Genomic DNA, 26,203 nt, shown 5'->3' with positions numbered 1-26,203 from the left:
AGTCGGTGTCCTGTCCAATCGCGTGTCAGTCCCTGGTGGATCGCGGCCCCTCATTGGCTCGGCTGCCTCAGTGCTGGCCCAAGCTGTTGGGCCGTTCCCTGTGTCCCGGGTGCAGGGGCTCCATCTCCACCACCATGTCCCCCGGGGGGGGGCTCTTATTCAGCTCCACCACCCGCGGGACCACCGTGGACCAGCGGTCTGCAGGAGAGAGAGAGAGAGAGAGAGCCAGGCTCTGTAAGTACAGCTCTGTCAGAGGTACGCGCGAGCAGCGGGGCAACGTCGGAAGCGTCCCCCACCTCTCCTCAGCCCCCGCGCGGTCTGCTGGATGCCCTGCTGGTACGTCTCGTTCTTGCCCGGGTCCTCGTTTATGATGCCCAGGTTCTGGTTCCAGTGGGACCAGTTGACCTCATCCACCCTGTGAGGGGAACACATAAAGGGGTTTCAACACGGACCGAACCGCCAAATCACAGACCCGCCAAATCACCGACCCGCCAAACCGCCCACGGCTTGTTCCCGCCGCTCAACCCCTTTAGCGCGTGAGGTCGCCAGTGTGCGGTTAGAATGTTCTTAACCGAACATTCTAATGCTGATGTCACAATCGCTACTGGTAATGGAATGCAACGGAAAGTTCTAGAACGCTAACTCAGGACTTACTATTAAACCTGCTATTCAAAGGATTCATGGAAGTTGTTACATCGTTACATTAAATAGCCCGAACCTGAAGCACCACCTGCGATCAGGTGTCCCATCCCAGTTCTTGCCCACCGTGACCATCTCTCCCGCTCGGAAAGACTTGCGCAGACACACGGGGAAGGAGCGCTCGATGTCCAAGATGGTTGTAGCCCACTGATGGAGATAGATGGGACATGTAACGTTAACTTGGGGGGGGGGGGGGGGGTGAGAGGGTAAATACTGTCGCCACAGTTCAAAGGTCCACACACGTAGAAGCTGACAGCACATACAGGAAGCACAGGCATAGGCCGCCGCGGTCAAAGGGCATGAAGACTTTTTAGTTTCCTCCTGTTGTTTCTGGAAAAACAACAGCGGGGCCAGCCCTACAAACACGAATGTCTGTGACTGACTGAGTGAGTTATGAAGTTACACCATTGGTCGGCCGAGCTATGAAGTCACACCGTTGGTCGGCCGGTCCAGCCATATACTAGGCTTTGACCTGGTCTTGTTTTATTTATTTTTTCATATTATAAATTCCAAAGCCCCCCCCCCCCCCTCACCTGCAGCTTCCAGATCTTCTTGCTCTCCTTGGAGACCTGGTCCACCGTCTCCCCCATCAGGGCGATCAGCATGTTGAGCAGCAGCACGAAGGTGAGGATGATGTAGGTGACCTGCAGGATGAGGAAGACCACGGGGTACCGGGTGTTCTCCACCATGTCCAGGTCGCCCATGCCGATGGTCAGCTTGAACAGGTTCAGCAGGAAGCGGCTGAAGGTCTGCGTGTCGCGGCACTCCGGGTAGGTGGGGCAGCCCGCGGGGGGGCACGGTTCACCTGGCCCGGGACAGGCGGGCAGGAGGGACGCCAGAGCTGGGGAGGAAGGGGGGGGGGGGTGGTTTACTAAACATCCCAAATCAGAGCACCTGAGGACAAGCTGTGACGGACGGGCGGTACGCACCTGAGGCGTACCCGATCATGAAGAGCACGTAGACCAGCAGGAACCGGAACAGGTCCTTGAACAGAATCTGAAACCCAAACGTTTTTTTGTTTTGTTTTTTTTTTAAAAACAGCGTGAGCGCGGACTCGCGGATGAGAGGCAGAGGCGGGCTCCGCGAGCTCTTCAGGGCCACGCCGTGTCACTCGATGAATGGGGCCCTAAATGACATAAACACCGCTCCCTGTCAGGCAATCAGCGCAATACAGGGCCTAAATGCACCCGGCAGCTGGGATTCCTTTACATTTAAGAGAGGGAGGAAGGGGGGAAAAAAAAAAGGTCAAAACATTGGCAGAGTACGCAATTTAGTTCCCATTCAAGCTCTGGATAAAGAATCCATACTAACCATTGAGCCACAGATCCTGTTCGGAACCTAATTACACGATTGTCTAGTACAGGATGTTCTTTATTTATTTTTATTTAAAGGATGTTGTTCTTTATTTTTTTACCCGCACCGAGTGGCACTCAAACCATCTACTGAGGGATGGAGAGTTTGGGGTCCTGCTCGCCCCCGCCCCCACCCCGCCCCACCCCACCCCCCCCATCTCAGCTCACCTTCTGAATCATGATGCTGTAGGTTCCCGTCAGCTTCAGGCCCCTGGTGAAGTAGAGGGTGTTCATCCAGCCCAGCACCAGGGCGAACACCATCACGCACAGGTAGGCCTCGATCCCGGACAGGTACAGCGCCGCGGTGACCAGCACCAGCACCGAGTACACGAAGCTGTGGCGGGAAACGGTTAAGCGGGTTAGCAGGTTAGCGTCAGGCCTTCAAGCGGTTGTCACGGCAACCCGCACCCGCGCGGCGTGCAGGCGCAGCGCAATTAGCAGCTTACGTTTTTCCGAAACGCGCGATAAAATAAAAAATAAAAAAACGCTAATATAATGACGCTCGTCTGTATCGACTGGCCTCGACACCTCTGCTTCTCTCCGAATGATCGGTTTAATTAAAGGTGATGTTAATTAGAAAATACAGCATTGGGGGGGGTTGGAGTTGGGGTGGGGGTGGGTGGGTGGGGGGTTGTGGCTCAGCTAAAACAATGAGGAGGGGCTGAAAAAGGGGGGGTTGGGGGGGGTTGGGGGTGGTTGGGGGGTGGGGGGGGGGTTGGATAAGGAAGGTCCTGAGTCTTACTAGAGCAGTTGAAAGGAGCCGTCGATGAATAAAGAGTTCACTCCCGGACATTTCTTCAGGAAAAGATCCTTAATCTAAAGAGGAGGAGAGAGAGAGACAAAGAGGGAGAGATAGGCAGACAGAGAGAGAGAGAGATAGGCAGACAGACAGAGAGAGAGAGAGAGAGACTCTTGGTTATGACAACAGAGACATTAAGGAAGTAAAACAGCGAGCAGACACACAAATGAAGAGAGATGGAGAGAGATTTCTTTTATTTTTAAAAAGATACTTTCAATCAATTCACACAATTATCAATAAATGATTTTAAGTGCCTTGGAGTATTCCAGAGAAGAGTCCATGAATAGAAATATTAAAAACAACTTTACTACAACAAAGTAAACATGTTTAAACAATTAGAAAATTTTTAAATCTTATCTAAAAAAAAGATCAAATTTTTTACATTAATCATTTACTATGCTTTGGCAAAACAAGATTATTTGTCACGCCAATAAAGCTCAATTTGAATTGAATCAAATTGAGAGAGAGAGAGAGAGAGAGCTGAGGTGGGAAGGTAAGAGAGAGAGATGGAGTGGGAGAGTGTGTGTGAGAGAGAGAGAGATGGAGTGGGAGAGTGAGTGAGAGAGAGATGGAGTGGGAGAGTGTGTGTGTGAGAGAGAGAGAGATGGAGTGGGAGAGTGAGTGAGAGAGAGATGGAGTGGGAGAGTGCGTGAGAGAGAGAGAGAGAGAGAGATGGAGTGGGAGAGAGTGTGAGTGAGAGAGAGAGAGATGGAGTGGGAGAGAGAGAGAGAAATAAAAGCCCTTGTAAATCAACAGTGACTGAATCTGAAGCTCCTAACATGTAGCACCCCAGCCTGAGGCCGGCACTGCTGACCACACATCAACCAGACAAGGCCGCGGAGCAATAAAATGAAATAATAAAACGCGAGAGTATCAGAGAGAGAACAAAACACAGATTAATCACAGAAAGAAAAAAGAAAAGAAAAAAAAACAGCACAGTGCTGCTTCCTGTTTCTAAGCGGAGCGTCAGTGCTCACTTCCTGTCGCACGGTATTCTAAACACGGACAGGTCGAGCGACCACCCGCCTGACCGCTGAACATTAAAATATCCAGTTCCCACGTCCCACACGCGAATACCGTGCAGCAATCAATCTCGGGGTGGGGGAGGGACACGCGGTCCTGTGCTGGAGCTGTGACTTAGCCTAGGGGACGCTGGAAAGAGCAGGCGACCAATGGAAGCCAGGCAGCCTCCGTCCAACAAGGCCCGTGCATTGGGGATGAGGGAAAACGCAATATGAAACTGAATTATTAATAAATTAGTCCTGAAATTGATAAATATTTAATTGGCTAATTACCTCTGCCCGAGCTTACTGCATTCGGCTTCCACTTGATTGTCTGAATTTGCAACGATGTTTTATTACACACAAAACAAAAAAAAAAAAAAAAGAGTCCGTGATCTCTTATCCAAAGAAAATTACAGGGTTTTACATGGGGAGATACGGGGAGATACATTAATTGCACAGGAGCAAGAAAAACTACATTATAATTATAATATAATCTGACATATGTACAGAATAGCATGTAATTCAGAAAATAAGCATAAAAACGGTTTTAGGCTCGTCAAAAACACCCGAAGATTTTTCCTCACGAGCAGCACACCTACGCTATACCGCTAACATGTACGTGTCGCCTGAGCGATGATCTATATCACGAGCGATTTCATTTTTCAAATCTCGGTGATTGATGGGAGGGACGGGGGTCCGGGTGCGAGGCACGAGACATAAATTTTAGGGGGAGGGTTGGAGACCGGCGGCACGCCAGCGCCCCCGCCGGAGCGCGTGCATCGCGGTAATTACGGGTTATCGTTTGTCATTTCGCTCCGGCAATACGGCAACCTAACAAGGTTCTGCCCCCCGGGGTATCTCTTAAATTGAATACGAGACTCGGGCCTTTCCAATAATGGAGCTTCAGAAGGTGGAACCCAGGGCAGGGTTGAGAGAGAGAGAGAGGCGGAATGAGAGAGAGGCAGAGAGGGAGATGGAGAGAGGGAGAGAGAGAGGGGGAGAGGGAGTGGGGAGAGGAGAGAGAGTGGGAGAGAGTGGCGTGAGGGGGGGAGAGTGGGAGGGAGAGAGAGAGATAGAGAGAGAGAAGATCTTTGGCAAAGGCAGGAAAATGAACAGGGAGGAGGGGATACTGAGTTGTGAAGAGAACCTGAAGAAAAATATCAAAGGACAAAACACAAATCGTTATCTCCTCTCTGGTAACGCTGGCAACAGTAGCAGTGAAACATTCAAAGGAATTTTTCTTAAGCTATAAAGAGCTTTGGGAATTCTACCGGGGGGGGGGGAATACCCACATTGGTGATGAAGAAGAAAATTCCTGAGAACAGCGTCACAACTTCTCCAGTCAAGCGCAGGTAGTCCGTGGAGGTGATGTAGGTGTAGGGCAGCTAAGGGGGGGGGGGGGAGGGGGGGGGGTAGAGCACACAGGGAACAAAGGGTTAGTCCCCAGAACAGATAGATACGATCCCGCCCCCACCCCTCCCCCTCCACCCCACCTCCCCGCAAGTTAAGTTTATTTGACATGGACATCAGCAATTACATTGGAGAAACCAGATGCATTGCTTACATGCTAATTCTCAACACTTGTCCACAGGAGGCTTTGGAAAAAAACAAAACAAAAGAAAAAAACAATAGAGTAAAATGTACAATTAAAATACAGGGGGAAAGAAAAAGCATTATAGTGAGAATTAACAACAATCCCCCTCAGCCAATCAGCACGTCGCACCTTTCCCCCGGAGGGCCGGTAGTAGGCCACCAGGGTGAAGATGATCATGGTGGCCAGGTAAGACACCACGCTGATGTAGAAGGTGGCCGCCGCAAACTTCTGCCACTTGGCCCGCAGGAGCTCGTTGATTGGCTCCACCGCCAGCATCTCGTGTCGATTCTGTCGAGAGACGGACGGACGGACGGACAGACGGGGGGTCAGTACGAATATCGTTTTCGAGGTCACGTAGAACACTCGCAGTCACGCGGAGGCGAGATCGGAAAAGCCGAACGCTCTTCTTCTCCACGTTTGAAATTCAAAGTGCATTTTTTTTTTTTTTGCGCAAAACAAGGGAATGCAGCACCAGACAGGAAAACAAGTGCTGATGGGGCTCTTACGTGCAGTAAACCATCAGAGAAACACACACGCCTTTAAGCTAGCACCGATACCACCGCAAGGTGTCTGTACGCTAACGGATGAATCGAACCCGCGATGTTTAAGTTACAGGACCAACACCTTAGCCGTTATGCTACACTGCCGCCCCCACACACACCTCGATGCGGCTGTTGTACACCAGGATCTCCAGCACGGACACCTCCTCCCCACAGGTGTCCACGGAGGAGAGGTCATACAGAGAGGAGTAGACCGGTCCGTACGCCCAGTCCTTAAACTTGCGGGACAGGTGACGGGTGTCCTCGTCCTTGATCTCCCGGCGAATGATGTGCTGGAACACCTGCAGGGAACAGGATGTGCTCGACAGGGTCAAAGGTCACGAAGCCAGGGATGTAATCTGAACTGACGGTTCCGCACAGCAAAATGCTCAGTGTCAAAACAATTCTGACGGAGTAGATTTTATCTGCATAAGTATAAAGGACTGAGTTCATCTTACTGTGAACGCATATGACTGTATGTCCACACGTAACTTCATAGAGTCACAAGTTATATGATTTATCCAGGTCTGACACACAGATACACACACATGCGCACGCACATACACTTGAACACATACACACGCACGTACACTCAAACACACATGCACATGTGCACACGCACATATACTCACACACACACAAGCACACACACTCACATGCACGCACTCGCACATACACACACACACTCCCCCCCACACACACAAGCACTCACACTTACACCCACTCACACACACCCGTGCATTCTGGGACACATACACATACACACTCACATACACACCCGTGCATTCTGGGACACATACACACACCCCCCCCCCCCACGCACACACACACACACGCACTCATACACGCCCCCCCCCCCACACACACACACACACCCTCCACAGACGCCGAACCTCCCCCTTCGCGCCCGGGCGGCACGCTCACCCCGATCTTGCCCAGCTTGGCGGCCATCATGAGCGGGGACATGCCGTCGCTGTCGAGCACGTCCTCCAGGCTGCAGTCGGGGTGCAGCCGGGCGCACTTGACCAGCAGCAGGTCGTACATCTTGGTGAGGAAGCGCGTGTTCTCGCGCGTGTTGTCAGCGATGTGCACCAGCGCGTGCAGCGCCGTGTTGCCCCGCGAGTCCTGCCGCCGCAGGTCCGCCGCCTTGTGCCCGTTCTCCGTCAGGTAGTGCACCATGTCTGGCTGGTTGGTGCAGGCCGCCAGCGACAGCGGCAGCTCGCCTGGTTCGGAGACGAGCGGACAGGGGTCACTCGGGCCTACTTATCCTCCAGGACACTTTATTATTATTATTATTATTATTATTATTAATAATAATAATAATAATAATAATAATCACTTTATTTATACAGCACTTTTCATGCAATGATTTGCAGCCCAAAGTGCTTCACAGAAGAGCATTCGCAATTAAAAGAATTGGAAAACAGAAAAAATTGGGCAATGGAAAATATACACAATAAAAATAAAACGATTATACAGGAGAATAATAAGATGCATTATTATCCTTTACTTCAGAGGTAACCAACCCTATTCCTGTAGATCTACAGTCTCCTTTAGATTTTCATTCCAAACCTAACAAAGCAAACCTCAATCAACAGCTAGAACAGGGCTGCCCAACCCTGTTCCTGGTACAGTACAGTAGCTCTCCAGGAACAGGGTTGGTTACCTCTGAAGTAAAGGATAATAATGCATCTTATTATTCTCCCATTTTATGTACAAGGCTTTGTATAATTGTATTATTTTTATTGTATATATTTTCCATTGCCCTATTTTTTCTGTTTTCCACTGGTTACCACTGGTTTACTCTGAGGATGCTGTTAACTGATCCGAACATCACCACACTTCCAACCCCACCATTTTTCTACCTGTAGTGCTATATGCAGAAAATCAGCTCTTGCTCATGCAACTGTTACCGCTAATTAATTAGATGACCCAATAATGTAGTTCATTTGCTTTGCTGTAAAATCGGAATTATTCCTGTGTAGCTGAAACCCAGCTGGGAACGCTGAACCTCTATTTTATAAAGAGGTGAAGCTAATTATAATACACAAGCGGGGGTAGCTATAATGAGCGATCGCGCGCGCTCTGACGCTACGGTGCGGTAAACCGGAGGTGGTCTGGCACGGAGCCAGCCAGGCTAGTCCGAATCGAGAGCTCGCGCGAATGCGCTTCAACTGTCACTCTGGGGGCCGTTGGGACAAAAGAAGCCGTTGATCTAGTTTCTTTAGCCCCCCCCCCCCGTTCTCCCCTCCGTGAAAGCCGCTTTAGACGGATATTTGAGAAAACGGTTCGTCCAAACCGCGGTGCTCCCGGCTATCCCTGTGACAGAGCGCGGAGGGAAGGCTGAGACTGAGCTGTTGCCACGGGTGACAGATTACTTCGCGCTGTCACCTCGCATAGAAACGCTCCTCTTCATCAATTTGCACGGGTCCTCGGTGTGTTTTTGCGTGATTACTAAATCATATTAGCTGTCAGCGCCGCCAGCTTCTCAATTCAGTTGCACCACGAAGCCTCCACAACAAATTACTCATACCCATAGTCATGTTGTGCAGCACAGGGATTTCGAGATCGACAGCAGCTGTAGCTTAACCCTAATATAAAATCATTACCGGCAAGTTAAGGATGTAAACATTAGGCCACAATGAAATCATCAGGCCAAAAAAAATGGGGAATTTTTGGGGAAAATGATAACGACTATCCGGATTGTGCGTCCAGCGAAATGAGTTGTTGAAGAAGTGGGTGATTACACCTGAGGGCTGATGGCTTTAACGTCAGCAGCCCTGTCCGCTGTGACAGACGCAGGGCATCCTCTCTCTCTGTGGTGGGGAGGAGATGAACTTTAACTCCGAACCACGTGCATTATGGCCTCTTGCCAGCAGAGGGCAGTGCATAGCCAGGAGCCAACGGCCTTTCAGCCACAGACCTCTATGTGTTCTGTGGCAGGAACTATGAGGTTTTTTTTTTGTTTTTTTTTCCACATTAAAGACAGAGGCACCTTTCAGAAAATGGGCGTATGCACTTTCTTGTCCTATTTATAGAAATTAATTTCTTATTCATTAATAAGCACTGAATTCAATTTATTTCTACCTCAGTCTTCAGGTCTTCCTACTCATTACCTCCTGCTGCCGATGTAGGGTTTGTTTTCCGGTTTTTTGGGTAGGAAATGACGCACATGTGGCACTGCAGGCGTCAGTACTCTCTCCTAACTACGCACAACAATGTTCAGAACTCTTACAGAGTACATAGGGTCTGTACTGGACTCACAGAGTCCAAATACATCTGTTAGAATTGAATTAACACTGGACATCTTACAGTGGTAGGATCTTGGCGTTCTGTACCCCTGTACAGAACAAACTGACATAGCAAGTCTTATACAGCTGTTCTACACTTTATTTTGAAGCACACATCTTTTAAAGAGTAGCACTTAATTCCAAATGATTGGAGCCATATGGCTGTTTTAAAAAAAAACGAGCCAACATCGAGTGACACTCACGAAGTTGCAAAATCGTAAAATAGTATTTTTTGTAAAAAAATTACCTCATTACATCTGGAAAAAAAGCAGCACAACAAAAATATGGGAAATTATGAAAGACTAGGGAGTGGAAACCGTTCATTTTGAACATCAGAGACCCGTGCGGTGAGACAACACTAGCCAACAGAACGGCGAAGGGCCTATAAATAGCCATGTGAACGTGTCTGTTGATCCAGATGCAGCGGACCTCAATGGCGGCGTCACTGTGAAATCCACTTTATTTGGCGGTTTATGCAAATTTCCGCGTCGTGGGGGCTGGCCAAACCGTCCGGGGGCCTCCGACCAAAACCCTACGTCTACACGGTTTATTTGGGTGCTTGAGTGCCAGGTGGGTGGGGACGTATTCTCCAGGGGGGGCAGGCCCACACCCCCTAACCCACATGCAGAGGTTGGCCAAGCAGAGCGGTGAATTGTGGGTGACCTGGGGAGAGCGAGAGGGAGAGGGAGAGAGGGCGGATCCGCTCACCGAAGTAGAAGTAGCCGCCCTCGTCTTTGGGCTGGAAGAAGCGCCCTCGAGCCTGAGCGTGAACGTCGGCCCCCTTCTCCACCAGGAGCTCCACGTAGTGCTTACAGCGCCTCTCTATGGCTATGTGCAGCGCTGTCTGACCTGGGGGGTGGTGGGGGGGGGGAGGGGGGGTAGAGAGAGGGGAAGAGGAGGAGGGAGAGAGGGAGAGGAGGAGGACAGCAACAAGGGGGTAGAAAGAAAGATGGAGATAGCGAGCCAGAGAGGAGAGTGAAAAAAGGGAGAGGGAGAATATTTATTTAATGAAAAAAATCTGAAAAAATAATCTATACTACATGTATAATACATGTATAACGCGAATACACATTTCAAATACACGCATTTTAAATTATACCCATCTCTGCCGATGGTGTCTTGTCACAGTGAAGGTAACAAGAACAACATCATTCAGAGAGTGAGTATTATCGCCTTCTTTTAAAAAATAAATAAATAAATAAAAACATCTCACCTAGGAGAGTTTTTTGTTCTGTGAATTTCAGCACCCCAGTCAACGCAGTTGCACTTAACAACCAAGCTTGGTGCCAAACATTTGTGTTCAAAACAAAGGTAACTCCACTAATGCCTCGTCACAGCAGTTAAAATAAAATAAAAAACTGCTATTAAAGCATTTCCTGACACCATTAACAGAACAGGTGGAATAGTGTCAGAACTTATTACTTTAATTTCTCCTTGTTCTTGCTGGAAAATTAGCATATTGGACTTTTTACGCTTCCCAGTCTAATATTCCCAGGATTGTCTTGGAAGAAAGGGAGAGTTAATTACCCGCATTATAAATTTCTCCATTATTAATTATTAAGTGAATCTCATTATAAATTCAATTCTAATTGCAGTTCAAATAAAATGCCTACCTATAGAAAAATTAAACTAAAATTTAAAGTCAAAGTAAAAAAAACAATGTACAACAAAATACACCACTACTTAAATATACAATAAAATATATCACTAAATTGGGGGAAAAAAAGTTAAATTGGGTAGGAGAGGGTGTGGAGGTGTGGGTGGGGCAGGGGTAACTCATCAAAGTGGGAGTGGTTATCTCATCAAAAAAAACATAGGCAGTCTCCAGCGTCTAAGTCCCAAAGTTGCCACCAGAAATGCATTAGGGCTGGGGTTGAAGTTGATACTGCCGCACATAGCGATATTTGAAAATGACAAGCAATGACGCAGTATCATATTTAATGTTTTTTTTCCATCCAAGTTTTTAAAATCCTTCGAATGCTGTCAAGCCCGATACGATACACATTAATAAACCTTCCTGGAGTCTGGACGGCAGCCAACCCAAACACATTTATGTAAGCACTTTTCAGAGTGCTTATATTCATCAGGACGGTGTCTTGGCTGTTCCATACAGACCCCTGACCCAACTGCTCCTTTAACGGCTTGCATAGGAACGGATGTTGATGTTCTGAGATCGAACGCGTACTCGTGTAACAGGTGCAAAGCAAACGAAACAAAACAAAAAAAAAGAGATGCGTGTGTCAGAAGGTAGTCACCGGGCCTGCCAGAAATAACAGAACGAGCGAACGCTCACCAAAATTCAAAGCCGAAAAATCTCCCGAGGCACTCTTCATAGAAGGCCTACCCTGAGCCTGCTTCACACCACTGGAATGGAGCAGGAATTCCCCGTCCTTAATCCGGTTTATTTAGGCGAAATCGTAAGGTTACCGTGTTACAAAGGCTCCCACAGAATGAAGAGATTAAGGGGGGCTGCGGGGGAGAAAATTCCCCCCCCCCCCGCCCAAACGAAAAAGAGAATGAGACAACAAAACGTCCCCCCCCCCCCAGCCTCAGTCATCGACTTCAAAAGAACGCTCAAAAAAACAAACCGTGACTCGATAGATATCGAACCTTTCTCTTCTAAAACAGGCGGAAGCCCCCGGCAGCTATCTGTAGACGAAAATGACAGCTGTGCCGATTTATAAGGATGAGAACCTTATTAAAAAAGATCGCAACATTTTGTCAACGGAAAGAAAAATGCCTTCAGTCCGATTTTCAATATCTTCCACGTGAAGCAACAAAGATGTCACCAGCAACTATACAATATTAAAATTATTATATGTTATATTAACGGTATCCTCACTCCTCATGTTTTTTATTTTGTTTGTTTTTTTTTACATCACACAGCATCCCATTCCTAAAACTAAAATAAAATGTGTGTTATATATTTGATGAGTGAAGCTCAGGATGATGATTGATCAATCAAAAAAAATTTTAAATCTCAAGCTGAAAACTAAAAAATGTAGTGAAGCAAGTTGCCTTGAAATATTGAGTATTCTAAACTGGTTTTTTTTTTTTACAGTGGGGCCACACATCCCAGCCTGTTGGAGAAGTGAGCGATGTGTAATTTTAATCAGAGGTATGTTGAGATTGGGAGGCGCCATTTTAACTTCCACACGCTCAGAGGTGAACAGAAATGGAACACCGACCGTACTTGGCCATCCACTTTCGAGAGGAACTGCATTTAATGTGGCTCTGTGTTTGTTTGTGAGCATAAAAATAGAAAAAAAAACACTTTGACGGGTGGCTAAAAGTAGGTACTGGAGCAACTGGGTTAGGACTCCACAGGAAAGCCAAAAATAATTAAATCCGAGACATTAAATCCAAAAACCAGGCTAAGGAATGAAAAGCATGTTTGAATTGGTGTGTGTCAAATTTGCCGGTCTCATTTACAAATCATAAATAGAAGCAGCATTGAGTAATAAATTAAAGAATCCACGGTTCTGGGTGGTCAATTTTCCTCTTGCCTTGACTCTGTTGCATGTCAAGGTTAATGTCAAGTTACAGGCTTATAGGTGCCACTAGATAGACTACATAACTACCGATATTTAGCATGCCTTCTGGTGCTATCATCTGTGGAAGTTATTACATATATCTGAATATTATCATCTAAAATCAGCAGAACGTGGGTATGTCATTTGCAACACTTGCCAGGGCAAAGTGTAAGGTACTTCTGTCTCAAAAAAAAAAAACTGTGCTGTAACAATTTTTCTGATAACATAACAGTTACATAAGGCGAAAAAAAAAATAATAATTTCAATATCAGCACTCATATTACTGATAAAAGATCTGAAAATAACAGTTATTCGGAATGGCGAAAGAAGACAAAGTGAAATCATAATATTCCTGATGTCATCGCTGACAGTTGTCATAGCGGAGACTTAGCGAGTCGAATGGGGGTAATGTAAGATCTGTGGGGTCAATCTAGGCATTACGAATTTTAACGGACACCCCTGTCCGGTGGTGTTCTGAAGGAGCCAATGAGAAGGCTTCGGTCTGGGCGAGGTCAGGCTTGCTGGACTGACGGGGCGGCCACGGACCGGCAGGGGCGGGGCACGCTCGGCTCGCCCCCCCCCCCCCCACCGTTTCCAGGAAGGGCCCCGCCCACGGAAGAACGAATGAGGCTGACGTGCGGGGTGCGTTGCCCGGCAACAGGGGGTCAGGGGTCAGGGGTCAGGGGTTAAAGGTTGGAACAGTGCACATGTGGGGGGGGGGGAGAACGCAGGAAACAGGAAACAGGGAGCCTCACCCCGGTAGTAGACGTCCCGGAAGGGCGTGTTGACAAACTCCCGCAGGTTGCCCGTCCGCTCGGCTACGTCGATCAGGAAGGGGATGGTGTCGTTCCGACCGCCGAACAGGTTGAGCAGCGCTTTGGGCAGGCAGGTCTTCCCCGTGGAGGGCTCTGGACGGAAGAGGGGAGGGAGCGAGGGAGGGGAGAGGAGAGGACATGGAGATAGAGAGAGGAAAGGATAGGGTTATTAACACAACACTACATAATGACGAGAACTGGCCATTCAGCCCAACAATGCTCGCCATTTTTCCTGACTGAATTAGTGCTCTGATTACCTACAGACTAGATAGTTTCTAACAGCATATCAAGCCTGGTCTTGAAAATCCCCAGGGTTTCTGACTCTGCTACCTGACCTGGCAGGCTATTCCACACATTGACTACTCTCTGCGTGAAAAAATTCTTCCTAATATTGGTTAGCATAGTTAACTTGCGCTAGCACTTTGCTGATGCAGAATCTTTTCTCACTGGTCTGGGTATGCTGTGAGACAGGTCTGGAACTACAGCTCCCAGAAGGCACTTCAGTTTCTCCTATATTGTAGCTTGGCCTGATTATCCGCTAAGTGACTGTAACGTAATGAAAGTGCGCTGTGTGGAGTCTCTGGGTTTTGGCGAACAGTGAAATCTTCACCTCAAAAATCCTTCTGCTCATTTATATCAAAATGTGAGAACAAGCACGTAGAGCAGGAAGGCCTGGTTCTTGCGATTTGTGTTAAAGTGGTAAAGCTTTCTACTCTCTTTTCAGTCACTCTTCAGTGCGGACAGACAGTTTGCCGTGACTTCTGGCTGCTACTTGTCAGATGCGGTCAAAGCCCCCGTCACCAGAGGTCACAGGAAACGATCCCTGGGCCCCACCCCTCCCTCCCCTCCCCCCCCCCCCCCCACTCACAATAGCTCTGAAATAGCTTCTCTTCCACCGGCCTCCCTCAAACAAAGCCTAAAAATAACAGCCGCGAGGGAGAAATACTTTAGGTTAATGTTTTGGCGGGAAGGGGAGAGAGTTTAAACAACTCTCTGCGATTAACAAGCTCCTTGTCCGCTGGCTTTCCGTAGAAGCGCCACACAGCGCTGAACAGACGGTGAGAAAAGGGTCCCCTAACCCAGCACGTTCTGCGACTTTGATGGTGTTGTAACTTGTGGACAAATAACATGTGGTCCGACCAAAGGTCCTCTCCAATTCGACCGTTCCTATAACAGTAGGCTGAGAACCCTGAATCCGCTTGTGAGGGGGATTTTCAGGCATTTGGCACCTAAGTGCACGAGGCGTGGTTTGAGAACTTTTGCCAGTATTCTTTAAGTATTCCGAGTAGGTATTTGATAGTATTCCTGCTCAGTCCAAGAGATGGGGGTTTTCGGGGGAAGGCAATTTTAATTTCTCTCGTTTAGTAATTGTTTTATTGAATAATTTTAATTTTAGCGATGTCCCTTGCCATAAAAAAAACATAAAAATGGGTCCTTGCCCAAACATAATGTATTTAAATCTTGATGGCAGATCAGGCTCCCACTTCCTGCTGTAAATCACCCCGCCTCCACCTCTTTCTGATTGGGCGCCACATTGACAGCACCAATCACATGCAATGCTGCTCACAGAAGGCATTTCAATGCATAAAAGTCCTGCGTGTGTAAAAAAACACATATTGCACCTACTAACATAAATGTCTTATGTACTGAATAAATAGTGTTTTCCCTCAGATATGATTTATAAAAACAACTCGATTCAAAGCTCTGTAGCTCAGGATTGGACACGTTTCTAAGTGTCATTATCTTAAATCTTATTTTTTATTTTTAAAAATTTATTTTGTACTGTTTGAATCGTCCTGTTTTGTCTGATTTAATTGTATTTCCTGGAACTGAAAAATAGATTTTAATCTCAATGGGACTCTCCTGGTGAAACAAAGGATAAATGAATAAATAAATGACTAAATAAACACAACCAGGTTGCCGTCTTTCCTTCTGTTGGGATCTGACCTTTGAACTCCTCGTCCGTCAGCCTCTTGTCCGTGCCCAGGAGGTACTCGAGCAGCCCCTCCAGGGCCCGGGCGTCGCCCCGGGACACCGCGCTGAAGAGGATGGCGCGATTAAACACCTTCAGCACCTTCGGGGGGTCGGGGGTCACGCTCCTATCCGGCTCGACCTCCGTCTTACTGCGGGAGAGAGACCAAAAACGCGCACGGAGTCGGTTAGGAGAAGAGAGAGTCACTACTGATACCCATCGCCAGGTGAGCAGCTCAAGTTGCAATTCTTTCATCTTTTTTTTTTTTTTCATGTTTATTCTTCCAGCGAGAACATTTCTTCTGCATACAGAACAGAGCCAGGCAATAGAAGTATTGGCAGTCTTGATGCCCAGGAAGAAAAGGTTTTTTTTTTTTTCTTCTTCTTTCATCGGCTGGCTTTGAGTTCAACATCTTGAGCACCTGGTTCGAATAGCAAAGAAATTCCGGGAAGCTACTGGTCGGTTAATCGAAAAGTGTTTTGCAGCTGTGCGTGGTCTCTCAGTTCGTTGATGACATACCCACACAGCGGATGATCAGACACGTCACATTCCTGAAGGAAAATCCAGAGATTAATTAAACGAATTAATTTTTCACCAAATTAATTTTCAGATCAGAATAACTGAATTTCAGATTGGACCTTCCCGATCTTTCTTTAGGACCCAATACCTGGTGGAAAGATATGAAGTCTCGTTGCATACAGATGTTACAAAAAACATTTGCGTGCTACAAAAAACGTAGTTCAGAGCACCTTGTTCTCGCACCCCCGCCCCGCCCAGCCCAGCCCCAGCCCCGCCCCACCCCGCCGCGGCAGGCCCCTGTTGGTGAGGCATCGTTTGGCGGCACTGTTGACGCGAGCGGCTGTGCCAAAAACTACGAACCCAAACTCACTCGCTCCCTCCGCCCTCCTCCACCGCGCCGTAAACAGAGCTCTCTGTGTTCGGGGGGGGGGGGGGGGGACGGCCGGCACCGGAGTCGGCAACAGGGCGTGACTCAAACCTTACTTCACCGGCACCTCAGACGACAACGCGGCTCTCTGTGGCCCTCCCGAACACACCTACGCCAGCGTGGCTTTGGGTACGAACGCCCGGCCCGGCTGCACAGCTGAGCAAGCAGCCCCGCGACAAGAGCTTACTCAGAAAGGTAAGGGTCACCAAGAGACCACGGACACACACACAAATACACACACACACACGAACAAACACAAACACACATACACACACACACACAAACAAACACACACACACGCACACGCACACACACAAAAACACGCGCACACACATCAAAGATTTGAAGGCCAGAACCTTCTCATATTCGGCCGTCTACAACGTCTGTAAATAAAATAAACGCTGCATTAATCTACACAGTAAACACTTTAAAACAGCAGCAGTGCACATCCATGGCTGCTTAATTAGACTCAGATGAGCACCCCCCACAGAGACATCCAGATGCAGATCCATGCGTGAATGAGCTCCACGGCACCAGCTTCAAACTCACCCCAGGGGTTGCCAGATGCCCGTCATTATCCCCTCCCATATTTTTATAAAAATCCCCCACCTTTAATTCACGCCTTACACATTTCCAAAAGCTTTTCCCTAAGCCACCTTTTTTTTTAGTTTTTTTTTTTTTTAAAAGAGTAATTGACTCCAATACATTTTTTTTTTCCACTGAAGTGTACCAAAAGTTTACTTCATACATTTTGGGTTTTTAAAAAAAAAAAAATTTTAATTATTATTTGTGACCCAAAGCTCACCCCCGAGGCAGCATCTTCCTCTTGCGCTTCTGATTGGCCGGCTGGCGGTAGGTGCCGTAGTCGAAGAGCGAGTCCATGGGCGCCTTCTTGGGGCCGATCACCACGGGCGACTCGTAGCTGGAGGACTCCAGGGGGTCCGTCGAGTTCGACGGCCCCTTCTTGAAGGCCCCCTGGAACTTCATGCGGAGGTTCTGCCGGTTCTCCCCGGGCCTGGGGGGGGGCTGGGGGGCGGCGGCGGCGGCGGACGGGGGAGTCTCCTCGCTCTCGAAGAGGTTGGCGAGCGAGGACAGCGGGAAGGAGGCGTCGTTCTCCGCCGGGACCTCGCCCCCCCCCCCGGCCACGCCGGTGGGGGGCACGTCCGGCTCTGTCATGGCGAGACGGTACCGTCCCGGGATGCTCGAGGTGGAGGGAACCTGCAGGGGCGAGGGGTGAGGGGTGAGCGAGGGGGCACATGCAATCACCCAATCAGATTCCAAGAACACAACACAGCAGACAGTCCCCCTCCTGTTTCACTGATCACCTGAGATCAGTCACCTGAACACACCTACGGGGCCATTTGAACAAGAAAATTAAACTCAACTAAACTAAATTAAGTTAAACTAAAATCAGCAATTACTGTAAGAGTCATTTATGATGGAACGGAACATGTCGGTCACTGGATACGATGCTATGTAACTGGTCAACGGACTCTTTGTACTTTGAGCTGGCCCCATGTGACCACTCCTATGGGCAGAGTTATGGTCTACTGACCCTGTGGTGTGGTGTGCTGTGATGACCACAGGGCATCAGACTGCCCAGTCCTGACCTTTGGAGCGGTGGAATTTTTCCGAAATTTGTTTTAGACCAGGAAGTTTCTTTCAGTTTTCTCAACGGCGTGACGGAAGTCTGCTTCATGATTGCAAGATTGCACTGCCCTCCAGCAACTCCTTGTTGAGCTTTGCTGTTGCACAAGGTTTGCTGTTGCATAAGGTTTAGTGCTAAGTCAATACTAACAGAGTTCACATTAGTCCAAGTGTACTTTTAATTGAACATCTTGCAGTGTAAGCACTCACTGCATTACAAAATTGGCAAAACATTTTTAATAGCCTATTTACGTTACGATTGCCAAAACAGTTTTGACGATTTTAAAACACGACATCAGCTTTATCCAAGCTGCAATCGAATGCTGTTGCTCTCTCTCTCTCTCTGTCTCTCTCTCTCTTCATCCAGACATACTTAGGACACAAGAAAACAGCTGGGTTACCACAGACAGCGGCGCATGGTGAGACAAAGCACTAATGAACGCGATACTCATTTGGCCACGCTGTTTGCAAGAAGCCGTCGCTGACAGACGACCAGGTTTCACTCAGCGATGCCGCGTGCGTCGCCATCATCGCGGTAACAAATTCCACTCATTAGCCTCGCAGTCCAATTTAGCGGGAAAAGACACTGACAGCTCCAGCTGATCCCCGCTATTTCCATCTTACTTCATTAACTCGGGAATGAAAACGCCGTCCGTTTCCCTGCGATCGAATTGAATAATCGACAAATACATTTTTTTTTAAAAATCCAATATTATTTGCGGTGAAAGCATTAGATTCTCTCAGGAGAGGCTATTGGTGTCTGCTCAAAGTATGGGAAGAACTACATGTGCTGAAAAAAAGGACCCAGTGTTACTCTACGAGTCAGACAGAGCTTCAAATCTCTTCCTGCTTCTCCAAAGTTATCTATTACTATCACAAACATTTTATCGCTGTCCCCTAGCAGGACCCCTTTGGTGTCCCAGAGAACTACTAGCCATGGTGGGCATTGTTCCCATCGTAATGAGGGCCTACATTTTTCAAAAATACAGTCCAGTAAGTGCACACAAATCTGCATAGTTAAATAAACAGAAAGACACTATATTAGATTCATTATTCATTATTATTTCCCAGCATGCACACACGCCCACGCATATTTACATATTTGTATATTTGTTTGTCTTCTGTTGCCTATACATTGTGGATGTTCTTCTTAATAACCCGTATAATGTTGACAGGTTTTTGTCTTAAATGTATAAGCTGCTGCTCCACCTCAGTGTTTAAGATGCCAAACTGTAATGGATGCCTGGCATTATTTCATGACCAGGAAAAGCATAAATATCAGCAATTGGTGACTCAACATGGCCTTATCAGTCACTTGAACAACCACACCTGTCCCAGAATAGATAAGACGCAGATACACAGCAATTTTGGGATATCAGGGACACTCGTACAAAAGGCATTATCTCTTTTTATTTATAAATGGCTTGATTCAGACAGGAGATTGCTGCCAGGGAACTGACTGCTTCCGTTATGTATATTTAGACCCCGCGTAGAGTACACATCTTCAGATACGCTTATCACCATTGTTACTCCATTTCCCCAGTTTTTTTTACTTTAGGGAAGTTTGCCCCTGTCCATGCACATTAATTTAAATGGAATGACAATTGTGCCCAGTGTTACGGAACAAGGTCTTTCCAGCAAAAACAAAGACAGTTGCAGCTCTTTTGGCCGGCATGCAGTTCAAACCATTTGTTTTTAGCAGCTCCAGGTTTTTTAAATTTTTTTAATGAACTTAAAAACTATTTGCAACTGACTAAATGCTGTAGTATCCCAGCAGGCAGTGGTACAGTCATTACCGCTTTTGGGCCTGAGAAAAAATGCTCATTAACAAAGAATCCCAGCTAGTAGGCATGCAGTAGCCCACTAGCGTCACATCTGTCGGTCCGTTAGTGTTTAGAAACGCGTCACCAAATTGTTCTATTAACGAGCCGTACTGGCAGGTCAGCCCACGTGAGAATCAGCTGTTCAGAGAATGCGAATGAGTTGATGAACGGTGTAATGCAGACCCGGGTCAAATACGCATTTGTTTTGGATTCAAATACTTTTTCTGTGCTCTATTGATCTTGCCTGGTGTAATTTTGGCCTGCCAATATGACCAGAAGTTTGGGGTTTGCACTGTTTGAAGGTATTTCATTGGTTCCAATACACCAGACAAGATCACCAAAGTGTGGAAAAGTATTTGGATCCAAAACAAATACGTATTTGACCCAGGTCTGGTGTAATGCCCATTTGCAAAAACGCTGGCACTGTGGTTGTCCACGCAAGTTCGGTAGGTGCTTGCTGGTCTTTATCGAGGTTCCCGCCAACGTGGCTAGCTCCTACTATGATCACAGTTAGATTCCCTGGGCCTATGAATATCCACAGCCTGTTCTTCCAGAATGTTTTGCTCAGTTATCTTGAGCAGCCTCCCTCCGCCATATTGTACACAGCTCCTGTGATTTTAACAATAACACTTAAAGTTTAAAAACACAATACCCCAGCATTCCACCTCCACCAGATTTATAATATACCCTCTCTCTGTAGATGTTTGGCATTCCTTCAATACTTATTCTAAGGCACAATACGTTCAGCGACTGGCTTCATTTTATTACCAACATAACTCTCATACATCTTCGGTTACGGGCCTTGCTTATAATCAGAAAAGCCTGTTACATAAGAAAGTGTATTTGGCTGAGTTCCTTCCGTATACTTTTACTGCAGTCGTTCGATGTAAATGGGATACAGGCGTCACCGTTATCTACTTGCTCATCGATACCGATGGCAGAATTAATTTCTCACTGGTGAACATTCAATCTCCGGCATCTGAGCGTCACGGCAACACAAGACTTTGGGCAGAAAGCGGCACCGTCCTGTCACAGGAGGAAAAAACAAACAAATAAATCCTGCTTATTTATCCGGAAACTCTCTGTGGTGTTGCAGGAAGTGAGTGCGAGAGGGAATGATGTGTCTCAGCTGGAGGAGTCCCACGTTCAGGTTTTGGGTTTGGGCGACTTTTCCCACGCGCACACACACACACACACACACACACACGCACACACACGCATGCACACACACACGCACGCACACGCACACACCCAGACCCACACACGCACACACGCACACACGCACACACGCACATACACACACACACACACACACACACAGGTACAACAAAGTTGGAGACTTTTTTTAGCCACTGGAGTCAACCGCACGGTTTGACGCTGGGCATCGTCCCCAGCCCATACTGTACACACAGTGTGTGCGGAGAACAGAGCGATAATTCACCAGCGTGGCGTGAGGTCACGGTACAAGAGCTCCACTGAGATGACGTAAGCCCCCCCCCCCCCCCCCCCCACTTCCCACAACCGTTTCCTGCTGGGGCCCCCCATCCCAGACGCCCGTCTGCACACAGAAGCATACGCCCCAAGTTCTCACACCACTGGCCTGTTTTGTTTATCATGGGGGGGGGGGGGGGGGGCGGGGGGCTCAGGGGCGGGCGGGGGGGGGGTTGGTGGGTCCAGTGAGAAGATCATGAGCTGGAGTCAGCCGAAGTGGAATACAAACAAAGTCACCGGGTGTGGGCGGCGGGGGGGTGGGGGGGGGGGGAGACTGGCCAGGGGAAACGGACTCTCTTCCCGAGAGAGTGCAGGGCTTCTTTACAGTCTCAGCAGAAACAAAAAAAACCAGGGGCTTAATTTTCTCAGGCAATCAAAACACGACGTGTGAGTCATCCCAGAGGTGTCCGGGAAAGCAGGTTTTGCGTCGAACGGAGACAGCGGACAAGCGACAAATGGCCTCGGCCACGAGAATACCGCCAGCCAACAATCATCGCCGTCACCACCAATTCCTCGTCTGAGACTTTCTGACACTGAACCGCAAGACAAACAAAACAAAAGGTTTGGATAAGATACGACTGGGAAAGAATAAGATTGTGTATGTGTACATACTCCCCCACCCCGCCCACCCCCTTACAAAGATATACAGTACCAAGACTTCCTCTCTTGGAACACTGCAGCTCTGACACAACACAGAATCTCCCGAGAGCGTCGTGTGTTCAAGGGGTTGTGGGATACGGAAGTCATCCACATAAGTCCCGCTGTTCTAGAAGCTGCCGTTCTGACAAGTCAAAACCTGTCGTTAAAATTTTTACCGCCAGCCCGCCAGACTCGCCAGTTCACTGTTCAACCGTACAAAAGGGCCATGTTGTTCTCATGTAGCAAGCCCTGTGCCTTACGATATAGGCCTTGAGATAGCGCTCATATATTTAACTGATTTCCCTTTTATTTCCACTTGCAGGTCTAACATGCGGATCTCGATCATGCCACACAAATGTGGGAAAATAAAAATAGTAAAAGCGACCGACAATAAAGTTACATTCATGGAGACTGTTTTGCCTATCATTCTCAAACTTTGACCTCATGATTGTTCCTATCTTATGTATTTTGCAGTTTTTCCACTGAAACAGATTTATTTTTTGTCATAAATGTGTTCAAACACAAATTCATTCACTTCACTGTGGTTCTTGAATGAACATGATTTCACATCTATCTGAATCACAAAATGACATTGTTAGAATTTTTATTTATTTATTTATTTTTACATTTTTTCACTTATTAGACATAAGACAATCAGATTGAGCTGAATGAAAATAACCCAAGATTTCTCTTTAACACGGTAAACAAACTAACAAACTAAAATTAAATCTCCGGCATCTGCGAGTCACACTCTCAATTACAGCAGTAATGGCTTCACAACCTTTATTTAATGAGAAATTAGAGACTATCAGAGGCCGGATCTGCCAGACGTCTTCTTCTCCGAGCATCACTTTCCCGAAAAGCCTGTGAAAAGGCTGGCAATGACATACTGCAGAATAAAGCTCCGATTGAAACGCTACACCGTTTAATTCCTACTGGAGCAGATGAGCTGACCAAACTGGTTATACTTTCAATACCAGCTACATGCCCACTTGATCCAACGCCAACAGCAATGGTTAAAGAAAACTTCCGCCTCTGCTGGGCCAACACAAACTTAAAATCATTAAGACATCCCAGTGAACAGGATGCGGGTTGCAGTTCCTGAAGATGGCTGCTGTTAGACCAATATTTATAAGATAAGGTACAATTTATTAAACCCCCGTGGGGTAATCTGTCCTCTGCTTTTAACCCGTCCTAGTTGCTTAGGAGCAGTGGGCAGCTACAGTGCACAGCGCCCGGGGACTGACTCCAGTTCTGAGGCCAGTGCCTTAGTCGAGGGCAATGGCAGGAGTGCACCTAACCTGACATAATGGTAAATGGTAAATGGACTGCATTTATATAGCGCTTTTATCCAAAGCGCTTTACAATTGATGCCTCTCATTCGCCAGAGCAGCTATGGGTTAGGGGTTAGGTGTCTTGCTCAAGGACACTTCGACATGCCCAGGGCGGGGTTTGAACCGGCAACCCTCCGACTGCCAGACAATCGGTCTTACCTCCTGAGCTATGTCGCCCCATCATGCATGTCTTTTGGTGTGGGAGGAGAACGGAGTTCCCGGAGGAAACCCACGCGAACACGGGGAGAGCATGCGAGCCCCACACAGAGAAGATCCGGTTGGCTGGGACTCAAACCCGTAACCTCCTTCTTGTGCTAACAGTGATAACCGCTGTGCCACCTTGCCACCCAAACCTCATCCTAAGAAACCTCATCGGTAACAAATCTCATCTCGAGCCCTGATGATCTAATAAAAACTACAGACCTTTCCTCAAAAGTCTGTTTCCTCTCTAAGATACTAGCGACCGCCGTTGTTACACAACTCAGTGCGAACAATATCCTTGAAACTTTCCAGGGAGGATTTAGGTCTAACCACAGTTCTTAACCGCACTTGTCGAGGCTGTACATGATTTACTACTGCCATCACACTGCAATTCTCTATCTACACAAATGCTTCTCTTTCAAAGTGTTCCATGGACTAGCACAAATATATTTATCAGACATGCTTCAACCTCACAAGCTCATTCTCAAGATGCAGGTTTTCTAGTAGTCCCAAGAATTTCCAAAAGGTTTGACAGGTGTCTTTCAGTGTAAAAACAGCAAAATACTTAAGACTAAAGTATTTTGTCCAAAAGCTTGAAAAAAAGAGGAAAAATGTAATTTTATTATTCAGATGGATATGTTTTGGAAGGTTATTCTGCAGTAGGGAAGCTCTGTAAGAAGACTATACCACCTGTTCAATTTTTGGAAATTCTTGATTGACAGCGTCCGTCAAAAATATAATAACATAGGATTCATACTTTTATTATTTGTCAGTTATTGAAACTGACATCAACAGAATATTCTATTTTAACGCGGCCCAAAATCCCTGGCGGCGCCCCCTGTGCGCGTGGGTCCGTTAAGAGTCAGCCTGTGTCATCTCTATTAGACAGCTTCTTTTCCTTCTCATCTTTCTCAGGATGGTAGATTGGCATGGTTCTGCATCTATTAGTCACATGATCAAAACACAACTTTAAACTGGATTTTACGTAAAGTGTCCCATATATTTCCCATCGGCTTGTATGGTGCCACGTGATTTCCAGAGTTGTTTTATTTATATTTATTTTTTTGTCTTCCAAATACACACAAACTCAAGAAAACTATTGAATGACAATAAAGAGTATGTTCTTACTCCTTGACCACACTGAAATACACTCAATTGTTCACCTTTTTACTTAAACTTCACTGAGAATTAGCACAGTTAACCAAGCCTCAGTTTCTGTTTCAGAACATTGTGTTTTTGTAACAAAACTTTTTCACCTCTTGAAAGCAGTGGAAACATTTAAGGCTGAAAATAACTACGTAGAAAGACATAATCTCTTCAAAGTAAATCTATTTGAGTTTGTCAGGTTCTGAATAATTGCATTTCCAATAGGAAAAAATGACGCAACTCATACCAAATCGCACCCAAAAAGAAACGCGTCTGCCTACCTTGGGCGTCAATAAATTATTTGTGCAGATGCCAACTCGAATGTCGTTACCTGACTTGAACTTCACGTTGACAAAGACAAGACTTTAAAACAATCTGTTCGTAGGTTATATGTTTTCCTTAGTGTTCACTCAGGGGGAAATCCTTGTCTTCTGTGTTTCACGTAAGTTATCCTTTCTCCCAGTTTTCGTATACACTTCGCGCGTCAGTGCTTGGCGCACGGAGGTGCCTTCCTTAGTTCCCCCCTCCTAGAAAACAAACTGCACTCTTTGTACCAATCCAGGTACGCTTTTCAAGACTTTACATGTTTAGCTTTGTTTGTGTTCACCGCCCCCGTGACATCCCGATACTTTCGGGCAGGGAATGGGTGGGGACACAGACCAACGCGGTAATTGACCGACACCGTCACGTTCTGCTTACGTTAAACGAACACCGGGTACCGCCTAAGGAACTGCAATTCAATACCTCAGTTTCTCATTGAACTGATTTTGGGCCAATAAGTTGGCGTGAGTCTTTATTTTATTATTTTTTTGGTACAAATTAGTCTCACTTAACTGCCACGACTTACTTTCATGCCGCTTGAATGAACAGACGCTTGAATAAATTGGGTTGCCCAGACTGTCCACACCAAATGGGGATTTGTACCCCGCTAGTCCCGATATGTAGTGAAACTTGCCGTGGAAAACGTTTTTCAGCATTTTGCAGTTCACGTCAGAGTTGGTATACATAAGTGCGAAGAGGGAACAGCAAGCTCTTGACGTGGTCTAATGTAAAACATAGCGGGTTTATATTAACTGTATATTATATCAAGTTATTTTCAGTTATTTATACTTCCTTTAGTGGTCATCGTCGTGTATGACCTTTTTGAAACCAATATACAAAGTAATTCATAAGTGTATTGAACTGCACATGAGTGTGCATTGAACTGCACAGGTCTTTAGAGTAAAACCTTAGAGAACATCGCCCTCTAGTGGCTAGCTGGCATACTGTAACTAAAACGTTTGGGCACTGCATTGTGAACAATGGAGAGATGCTATTAAAGATGAAGATACTTGTCCCTTTTTGTACTGCCATCTCTAAAGCCACAGAAGAGGCAATTA

General features: G+C 46.9%; 1 protein-coding gene across 2 annotated transcripts; it reads right to left on the bottom strand.

The window, feature by feature from the left end:
* Nucleotides 1-25,482, bottom strand: trpv4 (transient receptor potential cation channel, subfamily V, member 4). Of its 2 annotated transcripts, none has more exons than XM_035435509.1 (16): nt 25,106-25,482; nt 17,349-17,761; nt 15,573-15,748; nt 13,566-13,718; nt 9,986-10,126; nt 6,912-7,210; nt 6,110-6,289; nt 5,578-5,736; nt 5,147-5,239; nt 2,794-2,867; nt 2,220-2,385; nt 1,629-1,695; nt 1,233-1,540; nt 719-846; nt 297-415; nt 1-198 (listed from the first exon to the last, which is right to left on the bottom strand). In XM_035435509.1, exons 2-16 carry the CDS (start codon nt 17,717-17,719, stop codon nt 68-70), a joined length of 2,565 nt encoding a protein of 854 aa, XP_035291400.1. In that variant the 5' UTR covers nt 17,720-17,761; nt 25,106-25,482; the 3' UTR covers nt 1-67. The 2 variants fall into 2 exon arrangements, with proteins under 2 accessions (XP_035291400.1, XP_035291399.1); XM_035435508.1 differs by having other exon boundaries at nt 25,156-25,482.
* Between the last annotated feature and the right edge of the window lie 721 nt (nt 25,483-26,203).

The sequence above is a fragment of the Anguilla anguilla genome, chromosome 10, assembly GCF_013347855.1.
Source record: "Anguilla anguilla isolate fAngAng1 chromosome 10, fAngAng1.pri, whole genome shotgun sequence".
NCBI lineage: Eukaryota > Metazoa > Chordata > Actinopteri > Anguilliformes > Anguillidae > Anguilla > Anguilla anguilla.
Note: the sequence above shows the minus strand (reverse complement) of the source record. Positions and strands in the feature narration are given on the sequence as shown.